This window comes from Malania oleifera, chromosome 7, assembly GCF_029873635.1.
Source record: "Malania oleifera isolate guangnan ecotype guangnan chromosome 7, ASM2987363v1, whole genome shotgun sequence".
NCBI classification, from domain to species: Eukaryota; Viridiplantae; Streptophyta; class Magnoliopsida; order Santalales; family Ximeniaceae; genus Malania; species Malania oleifera.
This window is the reverse complement of record NC_080423.1, coordinates 19161095-19185961: the sequence shown is the minus strand read 5'-3', so window position 1 is coordinate 19185961 and position 24867 is coordinate 19161095. Positions and strand designations below refer to the sequence as shown.

The following is a 24867-nucleotide window of genomic DNA, read 5'->3' as shown; positions in this document are numbered from 1 at the left end:
AACTGATTGGAACAAAATTGGCGTGATTGGTTTTATGAACCCCCCTAAGAAAAAGAAGACTAACCTAAAATATTAAAGCTCCAAAATCAAAAGCATGGACAAAATGACAATAAGAATCTTATCGCAAAACTGAAAGCAAAATCTATTGGCAAATTTCTTATGTTAGAGAATAATAAGTAACAGAGTTAAAGACTTGAAGATGCTAACCAGCTGACTTCTGAAATGTGACGATCTTCTCCACAAAACCATGAGGAGAAAAAACTTGATGAAGCACTTCCACAGTTATTGGATAAAGCATGTGGTGAATTGTGATTAAGAGAATTCGATTAGGTTGTGCATCCTGAGAGTGCCCACAACACCAGCATTGAGAAAGGAGAGAATAGAGAGAAATAAGAAAATAAATGAGAGAAGAATACAAAAGAACTATAGGAAAAAAATGCATTACCAAACTAAACAAGTAATAGAGATTTTTGGACAAAACAGAGAAACAAGAAATGAATTGGAAGAAATCAATAATTGTATTCTTATATGGAGAGTGTTCTTGAAAAGAATTTGGTTTCTAATAACTGGAAAAAGCTTATTGCTTGGGAAAAAATCTAACAAATACAAAAATTTTATCAAAGATGTTTTTTAAAAAATATATATACACATGGAACGCTATTCATTCCCACCCCCGACAAAACATAACAAAAGAGAGCAAAAGAGACTCATAACCCTCAGCATTGCAAAAATGAATAATATAATGGGTATCATACTCTCTTGAGGGAAAAAATAGGAAAAAATAGTGAAGAGAAAACTAAAACAATTCTTGGATTCAACTTCGTAAAATTTCATGGTTTGACATTGTGTAAGAATACTAAGTGCGCGCACACCACACACATCTCCCTCAGATGTGTGTATGTGCATGGTAGAAGTTTGGAAATAGGGATTTATGATTCATTTTCGTTAGCAATATGGGAGAAATAAACAAAAATATGCTAGTTAGGAGGGGGGAGGGGGAAATCTATCTTATCATTTGATACTCTTTAAACCATAATATTAGCTATTTCATTATCATGCTCTCCTGTCTCTATTTTGATTTTCTAAGACTTCAGCATAGACATCCCACATTCGCCACAGAAGAATTCTCCCACATTAGCAATTTTGGGTGTCGCTTACTTGCATTAACAATGTGTGATTAAACAAGGAGATGTGGGAAGTTATGAACATACAGTTAAGCAAGGGAAGCTCTTCATAATATATTTATGATTATGAGAAGAATGACAGAGAGCGAGAAGGCTCTTTAATTATCCCTTAAATTCAAGAGATGCCCACAATTATGATTATTTTGAAGATCATTGTATGCATTCAAAATCACACAAGGCTTTGTATTACAATATTGGTTCCTCCCCTTTTTATGTCACTCACACACAAACATTTTGCTTGCTTGTTGAAAAGGCAATCAAGACTTTCATACAATCACTTTCCATTAAGCAAAAAATATTTTATTTGTTTGATTGGTGCTTTTTGAATATATAATTGTTATCAAGAAGACTGTCATAAATACATTCAAAGCTAGTTTAGGGTCTACCAACGGGTCCTGACACCTGACTTAGTGTTAGGACACAGAGAATGAGATGAAAGATTACTTTCTTCCCACAGATTGTGAGCAAGCCCAGTCCACTAAGATGTTTACTGTCTAGGTCATTATGGTACATGGAACAGGTGCAGGGAAGGCAGAATGCACGTTTGCATGGAATGTAAGACGGTGTTAGTCGGCCTCTTTCAGTGTACGAAATTACAAACTAAACCTTCTATGAAATGCAACAAAACAGCAGCATCATGGTGTCGTAGAGAATCATTAAGATCAATAGATTTTTCTATTTCCACTATTTTATATTTTTTAATTGGATCAACCATCTACAGTCCAATATTATGTATCAGACATTCATATAAATGATTGTGATATCACCTCATCTTCTTATAAATTTCATCAGAACTTTGAATATTGTGCTCCAAATCGCTCTCAATCCAAATTTCGGAACAGCCATTCCAAATCACAATTTGCTGAGGGGATGACAACTTATGTTTAATCAGTTTATTTTTTAATAAGGCAGTAAATTGATTGAAAATAAATATGGGAGAATTTCATGACTCGACTATTCATAATTATGCTTGAGATGGCAAAGACCAACCAGCTTCTCTTTTTTTATCAAGAAAAAAAAAGGGAGAAGCTAATTGGTCTTTGTCATCTCAAAGCAAGTTATGCACTCTTTAATGGTGAGATTAATGAAAGATGACAGGGAGTTTTCTCTTGCCTTTATTCTCATTCTTCTTCTTTATTTTTATTTGCAGCATTTTTGTACCCACTTTATAATCATGATCAGCTCTTTTGGTATGGTGTCATGGTGTCTCCCAGACACCAGCCACAAAGAACATGTCCAGAAAATGCTATGCCGCCTCCAATTTTCCTCTTCATTCTCTAATACCTGCTCTAAGCCTTCCTCAAACTCCTTTCAAAGTAGAGAGAAGTGGTAGTCCCATTTCATCAAAGGTGAAACATAGAATCTGTGGGTAGCAGCAGACTTCAGAATATCAGTGCCAGAGCTATTTCACGCACCATATTGTGCTACATATTTTTCCAATCACCATGGACTGCACTTCCCCCACTTTGTTGGCTGTTAAGTAGCCCCATGACCGCTCGGCTGGGCTGCTTGATTATTTCAAGAACCTTGAACAGCAACCAGATTACCCTGTGGACCATCCTCAGACTTGCTGTAGGTTGGTCTCTGTCCACTCTAGCATACTCACTTCTCAGCCATTATAGACATACAGTTGAGCATCTTCAAGGCTAAATAATGACTCCCATCTCATCTTTAATAGATGGATCCATAGCAGCAAGATAACGAGAAATCATCCGTTCATTCGTTTCATTCAAACCAATTCTTATAGATAAGCTAATAAACCAAAAGTATATTCATCCACTGACATGCCACATTGCTTCAGTAAATGGGATCTCTCCTAAAATTCCGTTGTATGATCCAGTGATTTGAAAGGCATTCCTGAAACGACCTTGATGTATTTTGAGGCTAAAACACCTCAAGGCGTAATATAAAAAGGCAAAAGCATCCAAAGGCATATGCAAATTGGAGTTGGGTGTACGCCTCAGCCAAAAAAACTTGCATTTCAAGCCTCAACAGACAAGGCGTATGAATTTTGGACCCCATCATTTATGCAAATTACAGAGCAGAAGCAGCTTCCTCAGTGTCGATGAATACTCTCCTTCCTTGGTCAATCTTCTCTGGCAAGAATCTTCGGACAGGACCACTGGGCTGTCATCTCTCTTCAGCTAATCAAGCACCACAATTCCCAATCTTCCCTCTCTCTCCCCCCTCCCCCCACCCCGACCTGCTTCAATTGTCAGCCAACCTCAGATTTTCTCCACGTTAAAGACTTAATTCCGGCCTTCGAAACTCAACTGCTTCATATCTTCTCCAGATCTTCAGCCAGACACCTCTCTCTTTGCAGATCACTTTTCTCACTTCAGCAAACCAAACAACTAAGAGATCTCTCTTTAATTCCATAGAGAGTAATCTGTGAGAGAGAGAGAGAGAATCAAGAGACGCTGAGAGACGAGAAAGTTGAAAGAGATAGAAGAGTCAAGAAACATGGGTTATTGGATCTGCTGCGGGATGTATTTCTTTTTATATTTTTAGGGACACATGGCTCTTTTTAACCAAGAAAGGCATATGCATGTGGGATCTGAAGTTCCGAATTTAGCCACTCTTCAATCTATTTAAAAATTATATAACAAAATTTATTTTAATTATTTTAGTAAAGTTTATATACAGTTTAATATTTATAAATTTTTTTTCATAGAAAAAAAGAAAACAATTTTATTAAACCTGAGAAATGGAGTACATGATTAGAGGACAAGGAATCCTCAACCAATTAGGAAATCTGAAAAAAAACCAAAAAAAAAAACACAGCGCAGAAAATACCTAAAGAAAATAATTACAATCCAAAACTCCATTATAATTTATTTATGTATGTTTTAATAAAAAAATAAATTCCCAAAAGGCTTGTACCTCACCTCGCCAGGGATAAACCGCCTCACTTTACGCCTTTGTCTAACACTCGTATAATTAGCCAGCAAAAATTGCTTCCTCATCTTCGGTTCCTGTGTTCCTGAGTACTAATTTTGGCTTGCCTTTTCATGCGCACAGCTCTTCAATTAGCATTCACCGTTGAAGTGCAGTGCCCTTCAATTTAAGTTCAACAAACAGCACCTTCCTATTTTAGGTAATTAGCTGCCATTCAAAATATTTCTCCAAGCTTGCTACCCATTCCAAATAATCTTCAGCATGCATCTTTCCCAGAAAATCAGTAACTACTACAGTTCTACCCTTATTCCAGCACCATGTAACAGATTAACCCCTCTTTCATTCCACCACACACCACATAATTCTCCAAGCATGCTTCCCAATCCAAATAATCTTCAGCATGCATATTTCCTAGAAAATCAGTAATTTTTATGGTTCTATACTTATGCTAGCACCATTTAAATAAGAGAATGGCCCAACTCTTTCTCTTTCCAACTCGCACCACATGATTCGAAGCTCCAGCATGATGAAAGGATTTTCATACTCAGCATTAGCAGTTTCCTCCTCAGGACCACCTTCCAGAATGTCTAGGAGATTATAATCACCTTCAGAATCCCCATATACAAGCTACCCCACATTCCATCGATATATGTTTGATGAAAAGCGGACCAAACAACAAACCAGCAACCCAACTGGGTCTCAGGTCAATCGTTCTGACCAGTCTGGTCAACCGGATGATGTGAATATGACATCATAGCTATATTATTATTTATATAAATAATAAATAGATATGTGGCAGAATCTGAACTGTACACATTAAATTCATTTGTCCCGTCATCATATTAAAGTAATACATATATACATCCATTCATATGTAATCATCAAATTAAAATTGAAAATAGAACACTAAGACTGAAAATACAGAATCAGTAAGAAGCCAATAAAAAGCAAAAGCTTCTATTAAAAAAGAAGAAAAAGCCCGTCCATCCACTCACTAAACTACAATCAAAAAGGAAAAAATTTAGACCCAAAAACTATTTTAAAATGGGATAGTTGGACTTGCTAGCAAGATTACATGAGAGCGCCGGCTGTCAGGCATGGTGTCACGGACTGCCAATTTAAACCCAATTAACAGTCCGCGCAGCACTCGTCGAGGCTCACCCTCGACAAAATCAGCCAATAACTACACGTTCAATCCAGCTGTCATGATCACTCGGGAGGTTTTCGAAAACCATCATAGGTATGAAATATCAATTCCAACAATAATGAATTCATGAAGATAAGCGACCTTCATACTCAATGACATGTGGAACTAGTCGTTATATTCAATCAACAAGACAACCACACAAGCCATCATCCGAGTTATTCAACATCCAGTATAAAAATCCTTGGCGAGGGCAAGTGAAGACATCTCTCCTCCCCATTTAACTGAGGTCACACTATCAACCCCTAACATTCTCCCCCACTCACTCTATCAACGACCTCGTCAATTTATTTGTAAGAAGACTTCACCCTTTTGTTGTGGGTGACCTTCGCCATTGACTACCTGTCTACTAGGTTATACTCTACATATTTAGTATCTACTCTATATGACCTATCCACAATATGAGAGAAATACAACCACTGACTTGAAAAGAACTAAAAAGGGATACAACTCAACCCATTGTGCGAAGTAAACTACTACAACTAACTGGTAAAGAACTGAAAAAGGTATTCGACTCATCCACTGTGCGAGGTAACTACAACAACTGGCTAGTAAAGGACTAAAAAGGATACGACTCATCAACTATGTGAGGTAACTACGACAACTGACAAGTAAAGAACTGAAAAGGCATACGACTCATCCATTCTAGTTGGTTGTCTTTTGGGTATTGAAATCTACCGAATCTCGCATCATACCATCGTTCAAGTCATCAGAGGCTTGCAATTATCTATCTTAACTTGGTCAGAGCGTGCAGCGTTCACCTTGCCTACCCCTTTTCGTGCGTTTGGTGTGTCACCCTGCCTCCTTTCCTAGGTACTTGGCGGGAACCATTATCCTTTCTCTACCAAACCAACCGAAGCATGCATCATTTACCCTACCAACCCTTTAGCGCTTAGTGTTACACCCTACCTGCTTTCCTAGTCGCTTGGTGTGAACCTTTACCCTTTCTCTACCATGTTGACTTATAGAGTGTGCAACGTTCACATTGCCTTCCCTTTTACACTTTTGTGTGGCACCCTGCCTACTTTCCTGGGTGCTTGGTGTGAACCATTACCTTCTCTCTGTAGTCTTATTGGAAGTCTTCTACTCACTTACCCATCGAATTGTCATGGATTATTTTCCCATCCTATATATGCGCAACATAAGCAACGATCTCAATTAACTCTCGTAAGGCGGCCTCAAGCTCTATTGGCACAAACCCATAGGATTCTGGATTGCATCCGGCCTCGATGTCATTCAGCCTATTCAAGGCTACCGACAGCTCAATATTCTCTGACACACCTCAATCTCTATTGGTCTGTTTCCTGCAGGGAGGCCCCAAGCTCTATTGGCTCTACAATTTGGGACAATGAATGGCATCACGCCCTCGATATGTTTCAGACAACTCAAGGCTTCCAATAATTCAATATTCTCTGGCAAACCTTAAGCTCTATTGGTCTACTTCCCGTAGGAAGGCCTCAAGCTCTATTGGCACTACCCCTTGGGATGATGGATGGCACCACGCCCTCGATGTGTTTTAGCCTACTCAAAGCGACAACTCAATACTTTCTTGTAGACCTCAAGCTCTATTGGTCTGCTTCCCGTAGGGAGGCCTCATGCTCTATTGGAATGATTTCATTTTTTCCTAGATTTCACTTTTAAGCCTAAAAACCCATCAAAACCAAGGAGGATGCATCTATGATTAAGACTTTGCTCCGGACCATACTCACAAAAAATGATAGTGTCATCTGCAAAATGGTGATGGGCAATTTCCATAGCGACACTGTCCCTTCCTATGCTAAGCCCCTTGAGAAGACCACCTTCATTTGAATTTGTTATCATACGAATCAGCACTTCCACGACCAAGATACACAAAAGGGGGAAAAAGGGTCACCTTGTCTCAGACCACGAGATGCTTTTGAAGAAATCAATAGGGCAGCCATTTACCAATACCACAAAATATGGAGTAGAGATACATTGACTGATCCATCTGCACCAAGAATCCCCAAAACCCATTCTTCTGAGAATGTACAGCAGAAAATTCCAGTTAACATGGCCAAATGCTTTCTCCATTTCCAGCTTGCACACCACTTCTTTTTCCCACGCTTCACGTGGGCATCGACAACTTCATTGCAATCAAAGTGGGCATCCATGATTTTCCTACCTGCAATGAAAGCGTACTGGTGCGTTCTGACAACTTCTGAAATTGCATGCTTGAGCCTAGCTGCCAGGACTTAGGGTAGCACTTTGTACAAACTGCCAACCAAGCTGATCGAGCAAAAGTGTTGATGTTGCAAGCCCCTCGATTTCTTAGGAATCAAGGAGATAAAGGATGAGCTCATACGAACATAAAATTGTAGGTTCTATGGAAATCTTCAAAAACCCCTACAGCCTGTTTGAGAAGGTCCCAATTCCTTTGAAAGAAAGCCATATTAAAGCCATCGAGACCGCATGCTTTATCCACTGTTGGTCTCCATGACTTTGGTTCAGTGTACAAGGCTTTAAAATAGTCGCAAATGCCTCTACTGATTTTCCCCTCATCCACCAACAATTCACCCTCCACTTTTACTCTGGTTATCATATTAAATCTGTGATGCGCATTAGCTGCACAGTAGAAGAAACTAGTATTTCATCCCCCTTCTTACCAAAGAGCCCTAGATTTTTGCCTCCAAATTATTTCCTCTATGGTGATGATTTGCACAAGATATTTTTTTAGAGCAAGCCTTCTTGACCTGCTCTTTGCATTTAGACCCTCACTAATTTCCCTTTCATCCAATTCTTTAATATAATCAAGAAACTCCTTTTTCCTCATAGTGATATTGCCAAAATCATTTTTATTCCACCATTTCAGTGTTTCTTTGAGCAATTTCAGCTTTGAGGCAACTATAAAGCTGGCCTTCAATTCAATTTGAAGCTCAAGCCACCATTTTTTAACCTGTTCATCAAACCTTTCATGTTTAAACCATATGACTCAAAGCCGAAAGGGGTTGGCCACCTCTTGGTTCCCCGTGTCAATGAAGATCAGGAAAGTGGTCTGAGATAGGGCAAAGGAGCAAGGATCGGGTATCTCAGCAAGTGTTCCTCCCAATCAAAGGAAATTAAGAATCTGTCAATCCTTGAGTGAGACCTCAAGTTTGACCACATGAAAGGGCCACCGATGAGGAGGTTGATGAGAGCATAAGCATTGACAAAATCATGAAACTCCTGCAAGCAGATCGATTCAGAAGAAGTCCCATTCCTTTCACGAGGATAAAGGATCATGTTGAAATCACCCCCAATGACCCATGGGTTGTCCCATTTGTCTTTGATTTCAACAAGTTCTTTCCAAAAAAGATGTTTGGAAGGCCCTTCACCTGGACCATAAACTCCAGTAAAGTTCCAAAACAAAATCCTCAAGTCTTGAACAAACAAGAGACTGAGAAGGCATTGATGGAATGATCCAGCAAGTCCACATCCAGGACATTCCAATATTCTATAAAATAAGAATACCTCCTGCATTATCAGTTGCATTCAAGGCAATCCATTTACAATTCTCAATTCCCCATAAGCTGTTTACCAACCTGCTATCCCTGGAATTCACCTTCGTTTACTGAATATATTCCCTTTCCAGTCACTGAGAAACAATCTGACTATGGATCTTTTGGTTTTGTCATGAAGTCCCCTCACATTCCATAAGATTAACTTCCTCAACATTGAATTGCCAATTCGGCTACTTCCAGCCTCTCCCAGATCAGAGCACCCTATCGGCTTGTCGTAGTTCACCAAGCGCACTAACCTCATTTTTTTTTTTTATAATGAAAGAAGAATTTCATTAATAGAATAAGAATATACAGCTAGGAGAATAAGACATCTCCTTAACAAAGTCTGGAAAATCCAGATAAAAAAACACAAAGAAACAACCTAAAGACTAAACAACAAAAGAGAGAAAAATCAGCATGAACTAACACTCCAACACAGAACACCAATCATGCTGAATATCAGAAAAGCTCACCCCCTTAAAATTCCCTTGTCCCACACATCAAATAGAAGCCAAATAATGCATCTTTTCCCAAACCAGCAACTGAGACAACTTCTTCCCTAGAGAAATGCACACACCATGCTCCATCCACAACCCCCAAAAAACTGCAAAAAAAAAAAAACATTTCGAAAGCATTGCCCTTTCCTTTTTCCTGCCAAAGCCAGCAAAAGTAACTGCCAAAAAATCCTCCACTGCCTTGGAACTCACCCAAAATTCACCTAAAATACCAAATAACTTATTTGAAACCCTGCAAGCATAGTCACAATGAATAAAAAAAGGCGATGATGATTCTGAACAATTAAAGCAGAGAACACACATGTCTGGAGATATAGCCTTCAAATGTCTCCTAACCTGCAGCAAGTTATTGGTATTAATTCTACCAAGTGCAACCAACCAGGTAAAAGCCTTAATTTTAAATGGGACTTTGGCCTTCTAGATGGAACTATAGAGAGGAAAAGATAAATTAGACCTATTCAAAAAATCACAAAAATATTAGCACAAATAAACCCTCAAAGGATCAAGAGACCAAGACAGCCTATCCTCCTCAAAAGAAAAATGACAATTAATCAACAAGACTAACAAAGAGGATAACTCTACCATCTCCCCAACATTTAACAAACTACAAAAGTGGAAATCCCAAGAAGGCAAGAACCACTTGGATCAACAACAAAAGAAGAAATGGACCCATCCTGCCCAAAGCTCAAGCGAAAAGGCATGGAAAAGAGATGGACAAAACTACATTCTCCAATCAAGGATCTTACCATAAATACATATTACTATCTTTTCCTGCTAGGAATTTAATATGGGGGATGAAGAAGGGATAACTCTGGAAGATGGCTTTCCATGGACTCTCTGAAGAACATCTAAATTTGAAATTAATATCCCACCCATTCTCGTCTAATCCATACTTGCTTTTAACAACCAAATGCCACAGGGAAGAACTCTCTAGCGGAAACTGCCCCCCGCACGTGCAGCCCGAAGCACGTGGACAGATAAAGACACGATAGTATCACCCATTATAGGGTATACAATATTTATTTAAATACCACGTAATAAACATAGGCAACAAGACTAGAACCCAGGACCTCTTGGTAACCCAGCTCTGATACCATGTTAGATTACCACTTTACCTAAAAGCTTAAGCTATTAGGTTGTGGGCAACAATGTATATCAAGCTTTAACACGGAGTTTCTGCTAACAGCAATTTTTTTGAACTATTTTATTAGCTTTTGGCAACTGCCAACTGTAAAAGTTACTGTAACCAAACACTTAAAAACAGTACAATTTAGTGGTAGCAAACCACAAACGATTACCAAACACAAACTACCAAAATGTTGACTGCAACCTCCAAAAGCATTTCAAAACACCATACTGAACACATACTAAGTTAAATGAGTTCTACTACTTAAAAAATGTCAGTCAAGTAACATAATGACTTGGGTTACTCAAATCATAGTTTGATCAATCATAATGAAACAAATCATTCTCCAGGTAACAAGTACAAAGTACCAACCTGATCATTTTTGCGTCCTTGAGAATTTTGATCTGTTGTGGTAAGTTCTTGATGAGAAGAGAATTGAATATAAACATTCCTCCCCCTAAAGTAAGACAAAATAAGTTTAGTTTATAGCCATGAAGTTATACAAATAAATCAACAAAATGTCAGTCTCTATTGATCGGCATGCACGATTTTTTAGGGGGTTGGATGTTGGGGTGCTGATAGTATTATGAGGCTGCAACATTTGCTCCACAAGCACCATTTTTTTTTTTAGTGGGGGAGGATGATGACTCATGTACAGGATTACAATAAAAAATAGTCATAAAATAATAATACCGGATGCTGGGCTGAACATTCGTGTAGTATTGCAGCACATTGACAGCTGATTGCATGTCATTCATCTGGAGAAGTGCCTGTTTCAACAACAGAAGATGCAATATAAATTAGATTATGACATTTTTGCTGTTTAACCATGTACCCACATGTCTTAGTCCCACAGTGCAAATTACAAGGTACGTGTTTTCATTTACTAATACTGTAGATAGAAAAGACATGAGGGATGGCGAGCAAGAAGGTGAGGAGGTTTGTGGTTGTAGAGAGGCAACTCTGTGAGGTTGCACTTGAGGGAGAAATTGAAAAATCCTATAAAATGAGAGAAATAGGAGACCTCTCTCCATTTGATGTAGATTAGTATATTAGATGCTGATTCAGGCATGGGAGGATACATGTGCACATGGAGCAATGAACTGTGGTTTAGGAGGCTGCGCAATGGAGTTCAAACTCTGATATTCTCAAAAAAGAGGAGTAGAATGCATAAATTTGTTGAGTTGCTGCAGATTAACAGTGGAGTAAGAAGAATGATGATTTTCCTAGAGGGCTTTCCCTCAAGGGGTTTAACGCTAAGGGGTGGAGGAAGGTTTCCAGAAAGCTTGAAGGAACTAGGGACCCTAAGTTCTGTCTGGTTAAGAAGGACAATAAAAAAATAGGGGATCTCAGAGGGACGAGCTCAAAAGACAGTGCACTTATGGAGTTGGTGAACGAGAAGGAGAGGGAGAAGAGGTAACCAAAGGAGAATAATATTTTCTTTAAAAGTTGATGTCCCAAATCAGGCTTTGATCCGGGTGGGAATGTGAACCTTACGAAGAGGGTTGATTTGTATGTGGCTAGGCTTCCAGGCCCAGGATGAAGGGAAGAGGAAGACAGTATGTGCTACCCACATGCTCAAATGCATAGGGGCCAGTACCTTGAGAGGTGCACAAATTCATTTTATCCAAGTTTGAATTCCAAAACTGTCGCACCAGAACAAGCCCCGTATCTTTGTGGGCTTCAGTGAGTGAGGATTGGACACTGAAGGGCCCAAATGACAAGGGGAAGCAGGTTGTTAGGGCTGAATATGAGGGGCTGGGCTTTTCTGAAGAAGCTGGCCCAGTCAGCAACATGAAGGCTTAAAAACAAGGGCAGTCAAGAAAATTTTTTTGACAGTGAAAGATTGGTAAAGTGTCAGATCAGGAAACTAAGTTGGAGTTGATCAATAATGCAGAGATAAGAAGTATATGTAAATTTAGGGATTATTTCTAATATTTGCAACCTAATGGATCATTTTTTTTGGGTGAGAAGGGGGGTGGTGTTATATGGAAATCCTAAGTCGTTGATCTGCATGATTCTGTTTTTGGGAGAATTTTTTGTTCTTTCTTGCTCAAGGGGTAGAACAATGGGTATGTGTGGTGGTTTACAGGGGTGCATGGTCCTAGTGAAGAGGATGGAAGCAGCAGCTTTGGAACAAGTTACTATGGCTGGGGGAATGGAGATCCCTGGGGGAATGGAGATCCCTAGATGTTTAGGGAAGGCTAGTGAAAAGTGAAAAGTGGAGAAATAAGGGAAATGACATGATTAAAAAGTTCATAGACTACGTCAGCATGAATGTGGATCATCCTCTCAGGAGGATAGTGGACTTGTATAATTTTAGGAAGAATCTAACATTATCCAGAATTGATAAATTTCTGTTATCAATGGACTGGGTGGAGAATTTTCACACTGAAGTTCAAAAGTTTCTTCCTTTGCTGAAGTTTAATCATCGCACTCATTATGCGGGAGGGTTTTTGGAGAGGAACAACACCCTTTCCTTTCTAAAACATGATGCCCAGTGCAACGATGGTGACAGAAGATAAGTGTGGAATGGTATGCTAGCTTTGTGATGGTCACCAAACTAAAGGGATTGAAGATGGAGTTGAACATATGGAACCAGAAGCCTTTGGAGATTTGAGAATGAGGAAGGCACCCTGCTAAAAAAATCAAGGCGCTGGACCCAATGTGACATAGAACACAGAGCATTACAGACTCACAGTTCCCGCAAGGGACTGAAGATGGAGTTGAAGAAATGGAACCAAGAAATCTATGGAAATTTAAGAATTGAGGGAGGAATAAAACCAAGGAGCTGGACCCAATGTTGCCTAGAACACAGAACGTTAAAGACTCACAGTTCACACAAGGGATTGAAGATGGAGTTGAAGAAATGGAACAAAGTAGTACTTGGAGACTAAGAATGAGGAAGGAGGACCTACTAAAGAAAACCAAAGTGCTGGACCCAAGCTTACCTAAAATGCAGAACATTACAATCCCCACAAGGGTTTGAAGATGGAGTTGAAGAAATGGAACCAATAAGTCTTGGGAAATTCAAGAATGAGGAAGGAGGAGCTGGACCCAATGTTACCTAGAATGCTAAACATTACAATTCGCAGAATGGCAATGGGATTGCAGCACGGCACATGCTCTAAGATGTGGAACATTAGAGATATGCTTGTATGGATACATTGGTGAAAAAATGTGTAATAGCACTCATATATTATGGAGAGGATGTTGAGGTGTTTCTAAATCTAGAAGAGATTTTCTCTTATGAAATTGATTAATTATGAATGAAAATAGAATTACAGTGAAGTAATTTCATATTTCAACAAAAAAAAAATGTTAAGTGAAATATCTAGTTAAAACTTTTGATCATTATATTTAGCAATCCAAAATGGAAATAGACCATGTTGCAGAACGTTCATACGAGTTTGTGGTTGGCCAGGGTGTTAGCATTTTCTGGTAACCACGGCTGGACTTTAGGAGGAAACATAGGAGATTGCCAAGAAAGGGTGATGATTTTTCGAGAAGAAAGAGCATCCAAAGTGATTGGAAAGGAGGAGATTTTATGAAGACAAAAGTCAAAAGATTGCATTGGCTAAAGGAAACAAAAACACAAAGGTTGTGTTTGGGGGCACGAATTTCAAACCTAAGATTTGGATTTGAGTGGATTTGGAAGAAACAAAGTAGAATTTTGTATTGCATTATATCCAAAACCATACAAATCCAAATCTAGAATTTGAATTCCAAGCCACCAAACATGGGGAAAACCTCTCATAGAATGGCAAATATTGACAACCAACTTCATTAGAAATGTGGAGGAAGGGAATATTTACAAAGAAGAAGAACAATAAGAATAAATGCAGGACTCGGGTACTGTATCTTGGTTGGTGATAATTTGGCTTCTTGCAATGGTGGCAAGGTCAAGTGCTGAATTAGAATATAAAGCTAGGCTCACACTACCAGTGAACTTGTCTAGTTGAAGATCATGTTGGAAGAATTGGGTTTTCTGCATTCCCAGCCTATGAAGTTGATATGTGATAATCAATCTGCTCTTTATATTGCCTTCAAACCAGTCTTTCATGAGCAGATAAAGCACATTGAAGTTGATTGCCACTTTGTTCAAGAGAAACTTGTGCAGAAGCTCATTACAACTACTTATGTGAAGTCAGACATGCAACTCGCTAATTAGTTTACCAAAGCATTGGGGAGTGCTCTTATTAAATTCATTTGTAACAAACTGGGAGCTTCTAACATTTATGCTCCAATCTGAGGAGTGTTAGAGGTTATATATGCCTTTTAGTATTATTATTGAGAGTGCTAGTATGTTAATTAGTGAGAGTTAGTATAGGCATTATTGTCATTAGAATGTATTTAAATTTGTATTATAAATAGAGGGAGAGACCTATCTTCAAGTTAGGTCATTCATTTTAATCAAATCTTACCAGTAGTTAATAAGAAACACACCCATTTTGCAACACAGAATACCAGCAAGGAGAGGCCCATCTATATTTTCCCCAACCCAAATGATTTCACTTTTTCCAAGGTTAACTTTCAAACCCAAAACCACCTCAAACCCTGCCAAGATACATCCTAAATTCAGAATGTGGAGAGGGTTATCCTCACAAAAAATTATAATGTCATCAGCGAACGGGGATGCGTGACCTCCATAGGCCTATCATGTCTACCAATTGTAAGGCCTTTGAGCAGCCCTTCTATAGCTTTTATCAACATGAGGCTCAACACCTCCATCACCACGATGCACAAAAAGGGGTATAGAGGGTCACCCTTGTCTTAGACCTTTGGAGGAGTGGAAGAAATCAGTGGATTGCCCATTGATTAACACAGAGAAGCTTGGTGTGTTGATACAATGAGCAATCCAACCACGCCAAACTCCCCAAAACCCATTTTCCTAGGAGTAAAGAGAAGGAAGTTCTAGTTGACATGATCAAAAGCTTTCTCCATATCGAGGTTGCACACCACTCCATTTTTCTTTTCCCTCCAGTAAGTATCCATTACCTCATTAGCAATTAGGGCTGCATCCATCATTTGTCTTCCCACCACAAAGGCATGTTGATATTTCCCAATGACTTCCGGAATGGCTTTTTTAAGCCTCATAGCAAGGAGTTTAGCATGGAAATTATAGATACTTCCCACCAAGCTAATTGGATGAAAGTCCTTAATGTTGGTTGCCTTGGGTTCCTTTGTTTCCATTGCAATCTCTAATGGCTTGGATAATTTCAGCTTCCTCAAAGGGTCTCTCAAGCCACTCTACGGTGGAGGGCTGAGAGATTTGAAATCAATGATGTCCACTACAGGCCTCCAACTTTTGAGTTCAAAGTAAAGAGCTTTATAAACGTTGTAGATTCCTCTTTTAGTGTCCTCCTTAGTTAAGGTGTCCTCTCCGGTTTCAATGTTGGAAATGGTGTTCAGTTTAAGATGGGCTTTTGTGGTTCAGTGGAAAAATCTGGTATTCAGGTCTCCCTCCTTGATCCATAAGGCTCTAGATTTTTGCCTCCAGGAGATCTCTTATAGGCTAATAGCCTCAATCAGCTCCTTCTTTAACAAAACTCTTTTGTCTTTTCATCAGGACTAAGCCCTTGTCTTAGCTCTTTCTCATCAAGGATGATGTCGTTCAAAATAATGGTCTTCTTCTCCTGAATGTTCCCAAAAGTGCTTTTATTCTACATTTGGAGCTTCTCTTTCAAACTTTTCAATTTTGAAGCTAGCACAAAGTTGGCTTTCCCCTCAACGTGCAATTTAGACCATTAGAGCTTAATGAGGCCCCTGAAGCCATTGTGCTTTAACCACAATTTTTTGAAGCAGAATGTGGTTGGTCCCCATTTGATTCCACTCGTGTCAACGATGATGATGATAGGGAAATGATCCGACATAGGCCGGAGTGGTTTTGGGAAAGCAGGCATCCCAATGCACTGAGATAAGGAACCTATCAATTATTGGGACAGAAGGCGGGTCCCTAAAGTTGGACCAAGCGAAAGTAGCACCAATAAGAGGGAAATCAATGAGGACATTCACACTGGTGAAGCCTAGGAACTCTCTCATACATCAGTTTTCCACTCCGCCCCCACTTCTTTCATGGGGATACATTACCATGTTGAAGTCTCCTCTAGTAACCCAAGGTGCATCCCAATGTCCTTTAATCTCCAAGAGCTTAGTTTAGAACAAATGTCTTGAGAGGTCCTTCACTTGGGTCATAGAACCTAACGAGAACCCATATAAGTTGTCATCTAAATTTTTAAACAAGCAAGAAACAGAGGAGGAGTTGATGAAATGATCAATCATCTCCACCACAGTGAGATTCCACAAAATAAGGATGCCTTCTGCGTTGCCCACAGCACCAAGGGAGATCCATCCACAATTCTCCCGTCCCTTAAGATCTCTGATTAAGAATTGATCCATATTGTCCATTTTAGTTTCCTATAAGCAGACAGTGTTGCCTCTCCATTCTTTAAGAAAGTATTTGATTAGGCTCCTTTTATCTTTGTCATTTAATCCCCTCACATTCTAGGAAATGAGTTTCCTTAACATGGCTTAGTACACACCCGACTATTGGTTGCCTCCACCAAATATGTGCAACCTCCCAGTTATCATAATTAATTGTACATTCCAAGCATTTCAGCTCCTTGCTTGTGTCCAGCTTCTTATTGCTGCCTATTGGTTTTTTGGAGCCAAGTTGTGCCTCCTCTCTTATCTTCTTCTCAATAAAGAAAAAGGAAGTCCCAAAAAAGAGAGGCCCCTCCCCTTAAAAAAGAAAAGAAAAAAGCATTGGTAGGTGCATTGGGAGGATAGAAAGTCTCAATGGGCAAGGCACCATCTCCAAAAGATCTCACCCACCCAAACACTCCTCTCAAAATCAAACTCTATTGCCATTCCCAACTTTGAATCAGGTGATGGGGAAGAAAAGACAAACTTGGGACACAAACTTTCATGGGCATGGATAAGAAACATTGCCACTTCCTCTAGAGTCCCAACCATTCCGTTGAGCCCCGTATTTCCTTTTAATCACCTAGTGCCATTAAAGAGTTAATCTATGAACAAAACCCCCCACAAACATTTTCCAATCAAAGAGATGCTCTTGGAAACCACAATGCCAAGCCCCAATCCTCCTTCCAATTTTGGTTTACTAACCACCTCCCAACTAACAAGATGATCTCTCTTATTCTCCCCAAAACCCAAGCAAAGAAAATCACACATCCTCCTCTCAAGGATCCTAGCCACGCACACGGGAATTTGGAAAAGAGAGAGAAAGTAAAGACTTTGAAAAGCAGCACTAGTGAGGGAGGTATGACCTCATAAAGATAAGTATGTCCTTTCAACCTCCCCAACCTCCTACCAACCCTCTCAATCAAAGGATCTCAAAAAGCAATGGAGTTAAGGTTACCACCAAGCAATAGACCAAGGTAGGTGAGCAGCTAAAAGTAGGCACAATTCCCAAGGCCTCAAACCCATCTAAATCCCTACCATCCTCATTGAAACCCACCACCCCACTCTTGAACAAGTTGATCTTCAATGCTAGAAGACGAAAAAGAAGAAGAAGAAGGGTATCCCCACACCATAAGGCTCCCCACTTTGCGGAGGTAAGGGAGGACCATAGTCATAGTGTACGCAACCTTACCCTTGCTTTTTATGCAGAGGCTGTTTGCTTGGACTCAAACTTGTTCTCAAAGCCAGCTTGAAGATAAGCCCCTTCTTGCCCCTCCTCTCCTCTACTACCTCATTGGCCACCAATGCAGCACATAAAATCTATGTGTCCTTAATGAAAGTGAATTGAACCTAAGCCTAAAACACTAAATCCGTTGCACATCTATTATCATAGAAGAATTTCAGGCAACAATAGAGCCCGAAAAAAACAGACAGCAGCTTCCAGAAGCCAGAGCAGTCGGCAGAAATTTACTGGTCAACTGCCAATTTAGGAACACAAAATCCACTATAGATTTTGCAAAAACAACACCATAGTCGCACACAGACAGTGCCGATCTCCTAACTGAAATCCCATCTCCTAACAATCTCCTATGTGCCCTCACGCGCTAGTCGAAGGCTGCCAGAGCCCCACGCGCCAACGCATCAAGCCAATTTCAGGCTTTTTCTGGCCTGAATTCATCCAGCAGTGCTCGAATCCCTCTATAAACATATTATTGAAATTTTTCATGATGTTTTTTGTCCAAAGATCTCACCTTTTTTAAATGCTCATGTGCACCACCCAAGGAATGGTTGTTTGATGCTTCCAGAAGCTGTTTGTCAATGTTTATTGAGTTTACTGGGCCTGAAACAGTGGTATTTTCTGTGTTTTAGATTCGTACATCATGGGCTTGTGGTTTGCATCAGATGTCAAAGTTTGTGTATGTTGGGATCAAGTTGGTGAATTCGAAAAACATGTTGTTTGCTGTGCATTTTTTATCTGCTGCTCTATTGAGGTCGTACGTGTTGGATGGAATTCCCAAATCCCAAAAGTGTCTTTGCTGTCAGTTACTTGTTTGAGTGAACAACGCACTATAACTGTCTAAAAGGAGGAGTATTCAAGGTTCCTATAGTTTCAGGCACCCCAACAAGCATCTTATCATATTGCATCTTTTGCTTAGAAAAGTAACCATACTGTCTATATGTCATCCGGTATTTCTCCCACTAGCCCTTGGGTTATCGACTCTACTACTACTGACCATATGATAGGTGTCACCAACTTCTTTTCTACTTTCTAGTATTCTAAAAATCTACCACAAGTTACCCTGGCTAATAGGTCCACTGCTATTTTTAAGGGAATAAGAACAATAAATCCTACTCCATCCATCTCTCTTTGTTCTCTTATTAACATTCCTAAATCCCTCTTTAACCTCATGTTTGTTAGTAAAATTGCAAAGTCACTAAATTGCTCTATGACCTTTCCTAATTCTGTTCTTATTCAGGATCTAAAGACAAGGAAGACAATTGGCACAGGACAAAAGGCTGGTGGATTTTACTACTTTGAGTCGCTCTCTTCTCCTATTAACTATAGTGTCACTGCCACACCACATCAAATTCATTGTCGCCCTGTTCATCCATTATTGAACAAGTCAAAACAGCTAGTTCCTACTTTGAGTTTCATGTCTAACCTTGACTGTGAGTCTTGTCAATTAGGAAAGCATCATCATGTTCCCTTTGCCTCCCAAGTCAATAAAAGAGCCATTAGCACTTTCATGTTAGTCCATTTCGATGTTTGAGGTCCTAGTCATGTCACGTCAAAGTTAGGTGTCAATGACCACTCCGAAATAACTTGGTTGCATTTAATGAAAGATTATTCTGAGTTGTTTAATATTTTTTGTGCCTTTTGTTCTCAAATAAGGACTCAATTTAATATGCCAGTCTAGATAATTCGTAGTGATAATGCTAGGAGTACTTCAGTACTCAATTCACTACCTATGGAACTAACTCTAGCATGATTCATTAGTCATCTTGCACCCACACTCCACAACAAAATGGAGTAGCGAGGGGGAAAAATTAACATATTCTTGTAGTCACCCAAACCCAATTGCATCAGATGAATGTCCCCAACGTTTTTTAGAGTGATGTATTGTGCTCACTGCTTGCTTTCTCACCAATAAGATGCCATTTTCTGTCCTTGGTGGTAAAATCCCACATTCGATTATCTTCCCTAAGGCTCCTTTTTTCTCTCTTCCTCATATATTCGGTTGCGTGTCCTTCGTTCATTAGTTAAATCCAAGAAAGTATACATTAGATTCTCGTGTTATCAAATGTATTTTTCTAGGTTGTTCCTATACTCAAAAAAGTTATTGATGTTATAGCCCCACTTTACATTGATTCTTTGTCTCTGCTGATATCACATTTTTTGAGTCTACACCGGACTATTCTGATTCCTTGAGTTATGATGACCTTGATAAGTCCCTTCCTCTACCCAGTCTTCCTAATCCTAACTTAATCCCTCTGTCCAATGTTCCTACAGCTTCATTTAGTTTGAGTCATTCCCGTTGCTTGGATCATCCCAATCTATAAGTATACACAGCAAATCAAGGGAGGAGAGTCTCCATCAGCTTCTACTTCTACGCCTCCAATTCCCTCTATTAAGGGTTATTTTAGTCTTTTAGTATTATTATTAAGTATGTTAGTATGTTAATAAGTGAGAGTTAGTAAGGGTATCATGGTTATTAGAATGTATTTGATTTGTATTATAATTAGAGGGAGAGACATATCTTCAAATTAAGTCATTCATTTAATCAAAATCTCAACATGGTATAGATCCAAACTAAACCCTATCACACTTAGTCATTGCTGGAAAACACGCTCTCGCTGCTGCCCCTCTTAGATCCACCTGAACCCTTCATTATTTCACAAAACCAACCATATAGTCTAAAATAGAACCCTCTGAAACTTAACCCTACAAAATCCAATCACCAGAAAGTGTCCCACATGCTGCCACGTGCCAGCGGAATGCCGGCAGTCCCAACTCCACGCACCAGAGCATGAGAAAGAGTCTGACCATCTTTTTCTAAATTTTTCCTCCACCATGTTCTGATTCCTTCCCTAGACCATATTATCAAGTTGTTGGGCATGTTTTTTGCTCAAAGATCCAACCTTTTTCAAGTATTCATGGTAATTTGTTAAATGTTGTTTGGTGTTCATAAAGGCTTTTTTGTGAGTTTCTTGGAGCATGGCAGTGTTCATGAGTTGATTTGTGAGGCTGTGGCAATGCTATATCAATTTGTAAGTGGATTACCTTGTCCGTGGTTGTTTTGGTGCTTCACATCATTCGTAGTTGTCCCAATTTGTTTTGATTGTTCTTCTTGTTTGACATTGGTGTGGTTGTTGGTTTGTGAGTGTTGGGATGGAGTCTATGAATCCCAAAAACATGTTTCCTTCATTGCTGCCACAAATACAACTCAAAAGTTGGATGGAAAGAATTATCTTCAATGGTCCAAGGCTGTTAAGGTTTATATAGCAGGATTAGGAAAATCTAACCACTTGCTCCAATCTGATCCTTCTGATGAGAAGAGAAAAGAAGGGCGGATTTAGGAAGATACCTTGATTGTTTCCCTTATGTGGAATTCGATGGGGCCCCAAATTGCACGGATGTGCATGCATCTAGATACATGCAAGGATATTTGAGATTATCCCAAGCTTCTATACACTAGTAACATTACACTGATGTAAGATTTATTCCAAGAGTACTTTTAGTTACGGCAAGGAGACAAGAGCATTGCAGATTATTTTGGAGAAACGAAACGTATTCATGAGGAGGTTAACATCATGCAACCTATAACTGTCAACATTCATGAGATGTAGAAGCAGAGGGAGGATATGACAGTTCTTTGGGTTCTAGCAAGCTTGAGACTTGAGCTTGAGGCAATCCGGTCCCAAATTAGAAGTGCAGAGTTGCCATCATTTGCCAATGTTTATTCTCGCGTCCTTCGTGCTTCCTTTACCACACATCCTCTTGCTCTTGCACCTGGCTCTGAGAGGACAGCCTTTGCTAGACATGGAGATTCTAGTTCTCTACCAAACAACTGCAGAAGTTATCAAAGCGGTTTGAGTGGTCCTGGTGGTAGAGATGAACGAGGTAAAGGTACTCCTCACAAGTGCACACATTGTGGGCGAGGTAATCATACAATTGAGCAATATTGAGATCTCCATGGTAAGCCTTCACGTGTAGACAATACAACCACCTCCAACTCCACACCTTTGGGTGGTAACCAATGCAGTCACCATCAACTCCACGCCTTTAGGGCCAAGTAGGGGGCAATGTATTGTATCTATGTCAGAGGAAGAGTAATTTTTAGTTCCAACAATATCAAGCATCACAACAAACTTCTCGTCCAATATTATCTCTTGCCCAAATAGATAACCCCATAGCATTCCTATCATCCAATACTTCTCATCCTAGTCCTTGGGTTATAGACTCCGCTATCACTGATCATATCACAGGTATACCTAATTTCTTCTCCAATCTTCAATATCCTGCAAATCTACCATGTTTCTTGATGATCGATCCATCATTGTCATCAAGGGAATTGCGACTGATAATCCCACTTCTTCTATTTCTCTCCCTTCTCTTTTGCATATTCCCAAGTTTTCTTTCAATCTTCCTTCTACCGCCTATACTGCTGTTGTCACACCTCTTCAAATTCATTGTCACCTTGGTCATATTTCATTGGAAAAGTTGAAACGTCTTGTTCCTGATTTAAGTTTTGTGTCTAGTCTTCATTGTGAGTCTTTTCAATTAGGAAAGCATCATCGTGTCACTTTTGCTTCCCAAGTCAATAAACAGGCTACAAGCCCTCTCATATTAGTCCATTCTGATGTTTGGGGTCCTAGAAGAATTGTGTCCAAGTTGGGTTTCCAACACTCCGTAACCTTTGTGGATGATTATTCAAGGACGACCTGGCTATATTTAATAAAAGATCATTCTGAGTTGTTTCATATATTTTGTGCCTTTTGTTATGAAATAAAGACTCAATTAGGTATGCCAGTTCGAATACTTCAAAGTGATAATGCTAAAGAGTATTTTAGTACTCAATTCACTACTTATATGATTCAGTCTAGTATCGTTCATCAATCATCTTGTGCCCACACTCCTCAATAATATGGGGTTGTAAAGAGGAAAAATAAGCATATCATTGAAATCATTCGCGCCTTACTTTATAAAATGCATGTACCTAAAGTGTTTTGGAGTGGTATTGTACTTATTGTTTACTATCTTATCAACATGATGTCAACCCATAGTAGTCAAAGGCATAAGGCGCACCGAGGCACAAAGGATACTTGGAACCAAGGCGAAGGCGCACGCCTCACGAAGGTGACACGCACAACTATTAAAATTTGTGTACAATGCCTATTTGATGGGTAATTGATATATAAACACATCAATAGCAAGATTTAATCCCTAGTATCCTAAATGCAAAAACAATGTATACTATATTTCAAAAATAAAAAATAATCTTAAATTGATAAATAAATTAAATTCAGGAAAATGTATAGTTTGTATACTATATTTCCAAACAAAATGGCAGCTAAATTCAGTTAAAAAACATTATATATTAATTATAAACTTGCATTAAACTACATAATTAATTACATATTATAGAATATTAACTTAATGGCTTAATGCAAGTTAATCTATAACTAGCGAAAAGCAGGCAGCAGCAGCAAAATACTGAGCCCTAAGGAACACGAAGAAGAAGAAGAAGAACAAGAACAAGAACAAGAAGACGAAGACAACTTATGAGTTTGAAGCAGCCTGACGACTCACGAAGACTGCTGATGACGTCTCTCACTAGCTCAAAGCCTCTCGCGTGTTTGAAGGCTATGGTGAAGGCTCTCTCACAGGCAAAAGGCTCGAAGACTCAAAGACGATGGTCGTGCTGGTTCGAAGGCTCGAACCTCGAAGACAAAGGGCTCTTGCAAAGGCTCTCTTGTTGGCAAAGGCTCGAAGACTTGAAGATGAAGGTGTTTCATGCTGGTTTGAAGGCTTAAAGACAAAGGTTGTATGAGTTCGAAGGCACGAACCTCGAAGACAAAGGTCTTTTGCAAAGGCTCTCTTGCTGGGGAAGACTCAAAGACTCAAAGATGTGAAGACAAAGGTGTTTCGTGCTAGTTAAAAGGCTTGAAGACAAAGACTGGACCTGCTAGTTCGAGTCAAAGCCTCTAGCTCGGGCTAGGTCTAGGGCTAGTTCGAAGGTTTTGACTCTGGCTACATCTGCCAAAGCCTTGCATTTTCTTTCTTAAAAGGTTAAAAAAAAAATGGAGTTAAAAAGATCAGATATCTCAAGGAATGACTCACTATGCCTTGGGCATCAATGTGCTTCACTATGCCTTGCTGCGCCTCCTCCTGAAGGTCACCTCGCCTCAACCCTAGTGAGGCACTAACCTCGTTGCCCCTCAGAGCCTCATGCCTAGGCGTGCCTTTTTGACTACTGTGTCAACCTTTGTTCTTAGTGGTTATATTCCCTACTCCATTTTCTTTCCTAATTCACCTATTCTCTCTACCTCCTCATATATTCAGGATTGTGTCCTTTGTTCATCAACTAACTCCCAGGGTGGATAAGTTGGATCCTGGGGCTACAAAATGTGTCTTTCTGGGCTACTCATATATACTCAAAAGAGATATTGTTGTGACAGTCTTACACTACATCGCTTCTTTGTTTATGCAGATGTTACCTTCTTTGAGTCTACACCTTGCTACATCCAGTCCCTAAGTGCTTTTGATCTCAATGAGTCTCATCCTCTGCCTAATTTTCCAAATTCTAGTTTGTTGTCCTTGCCCAATCAACCACATGTGTCTCCATGCAGTTCGAGTCCTTCTCATTGTCTCGATCATCCAAATTTGCAAGTGTATTCACGGCCGCAACTCCAAGGAAGCGAGTCCCCTCTAGCTTCTACTACCACACCTTTGGTTTCCTCATCTGATGATCATATTTCTCACGATGTTGATCCTCTCATTGCTGTCCGGAAAGGTAAA

General features: G+C 39.6%; 1 protein-coding gene across 1 annotated transcript in view; it reads right to left on the bottom strand.

Moving 5' to 3' along the window:
• Positions 1-24867, bottom strand: part of LOC131160301 (polypyrimidine tract-binding protein homolog 3-like) — a 40900-nt gene that overhangs the window by 7612 nt on the left and 8421 nt on the right. The window contains exons 4-6 of the mRNA XM_058115831.1: positions 11118-11194; positions 10797-10881; positions 208-340 (exon numbers count right to left, since the gene is read on the bottom strand). Of these exons, the coding sequence (XP_057971814.1) occupies positions 208-340; positions 10797-10881; positions 11118-11194 (295 nt within the window). The remainder of the gene's footprint in view (positions 1-207; positions 341-10796; positions 10882-11117; positions 11195-24867) is intronic.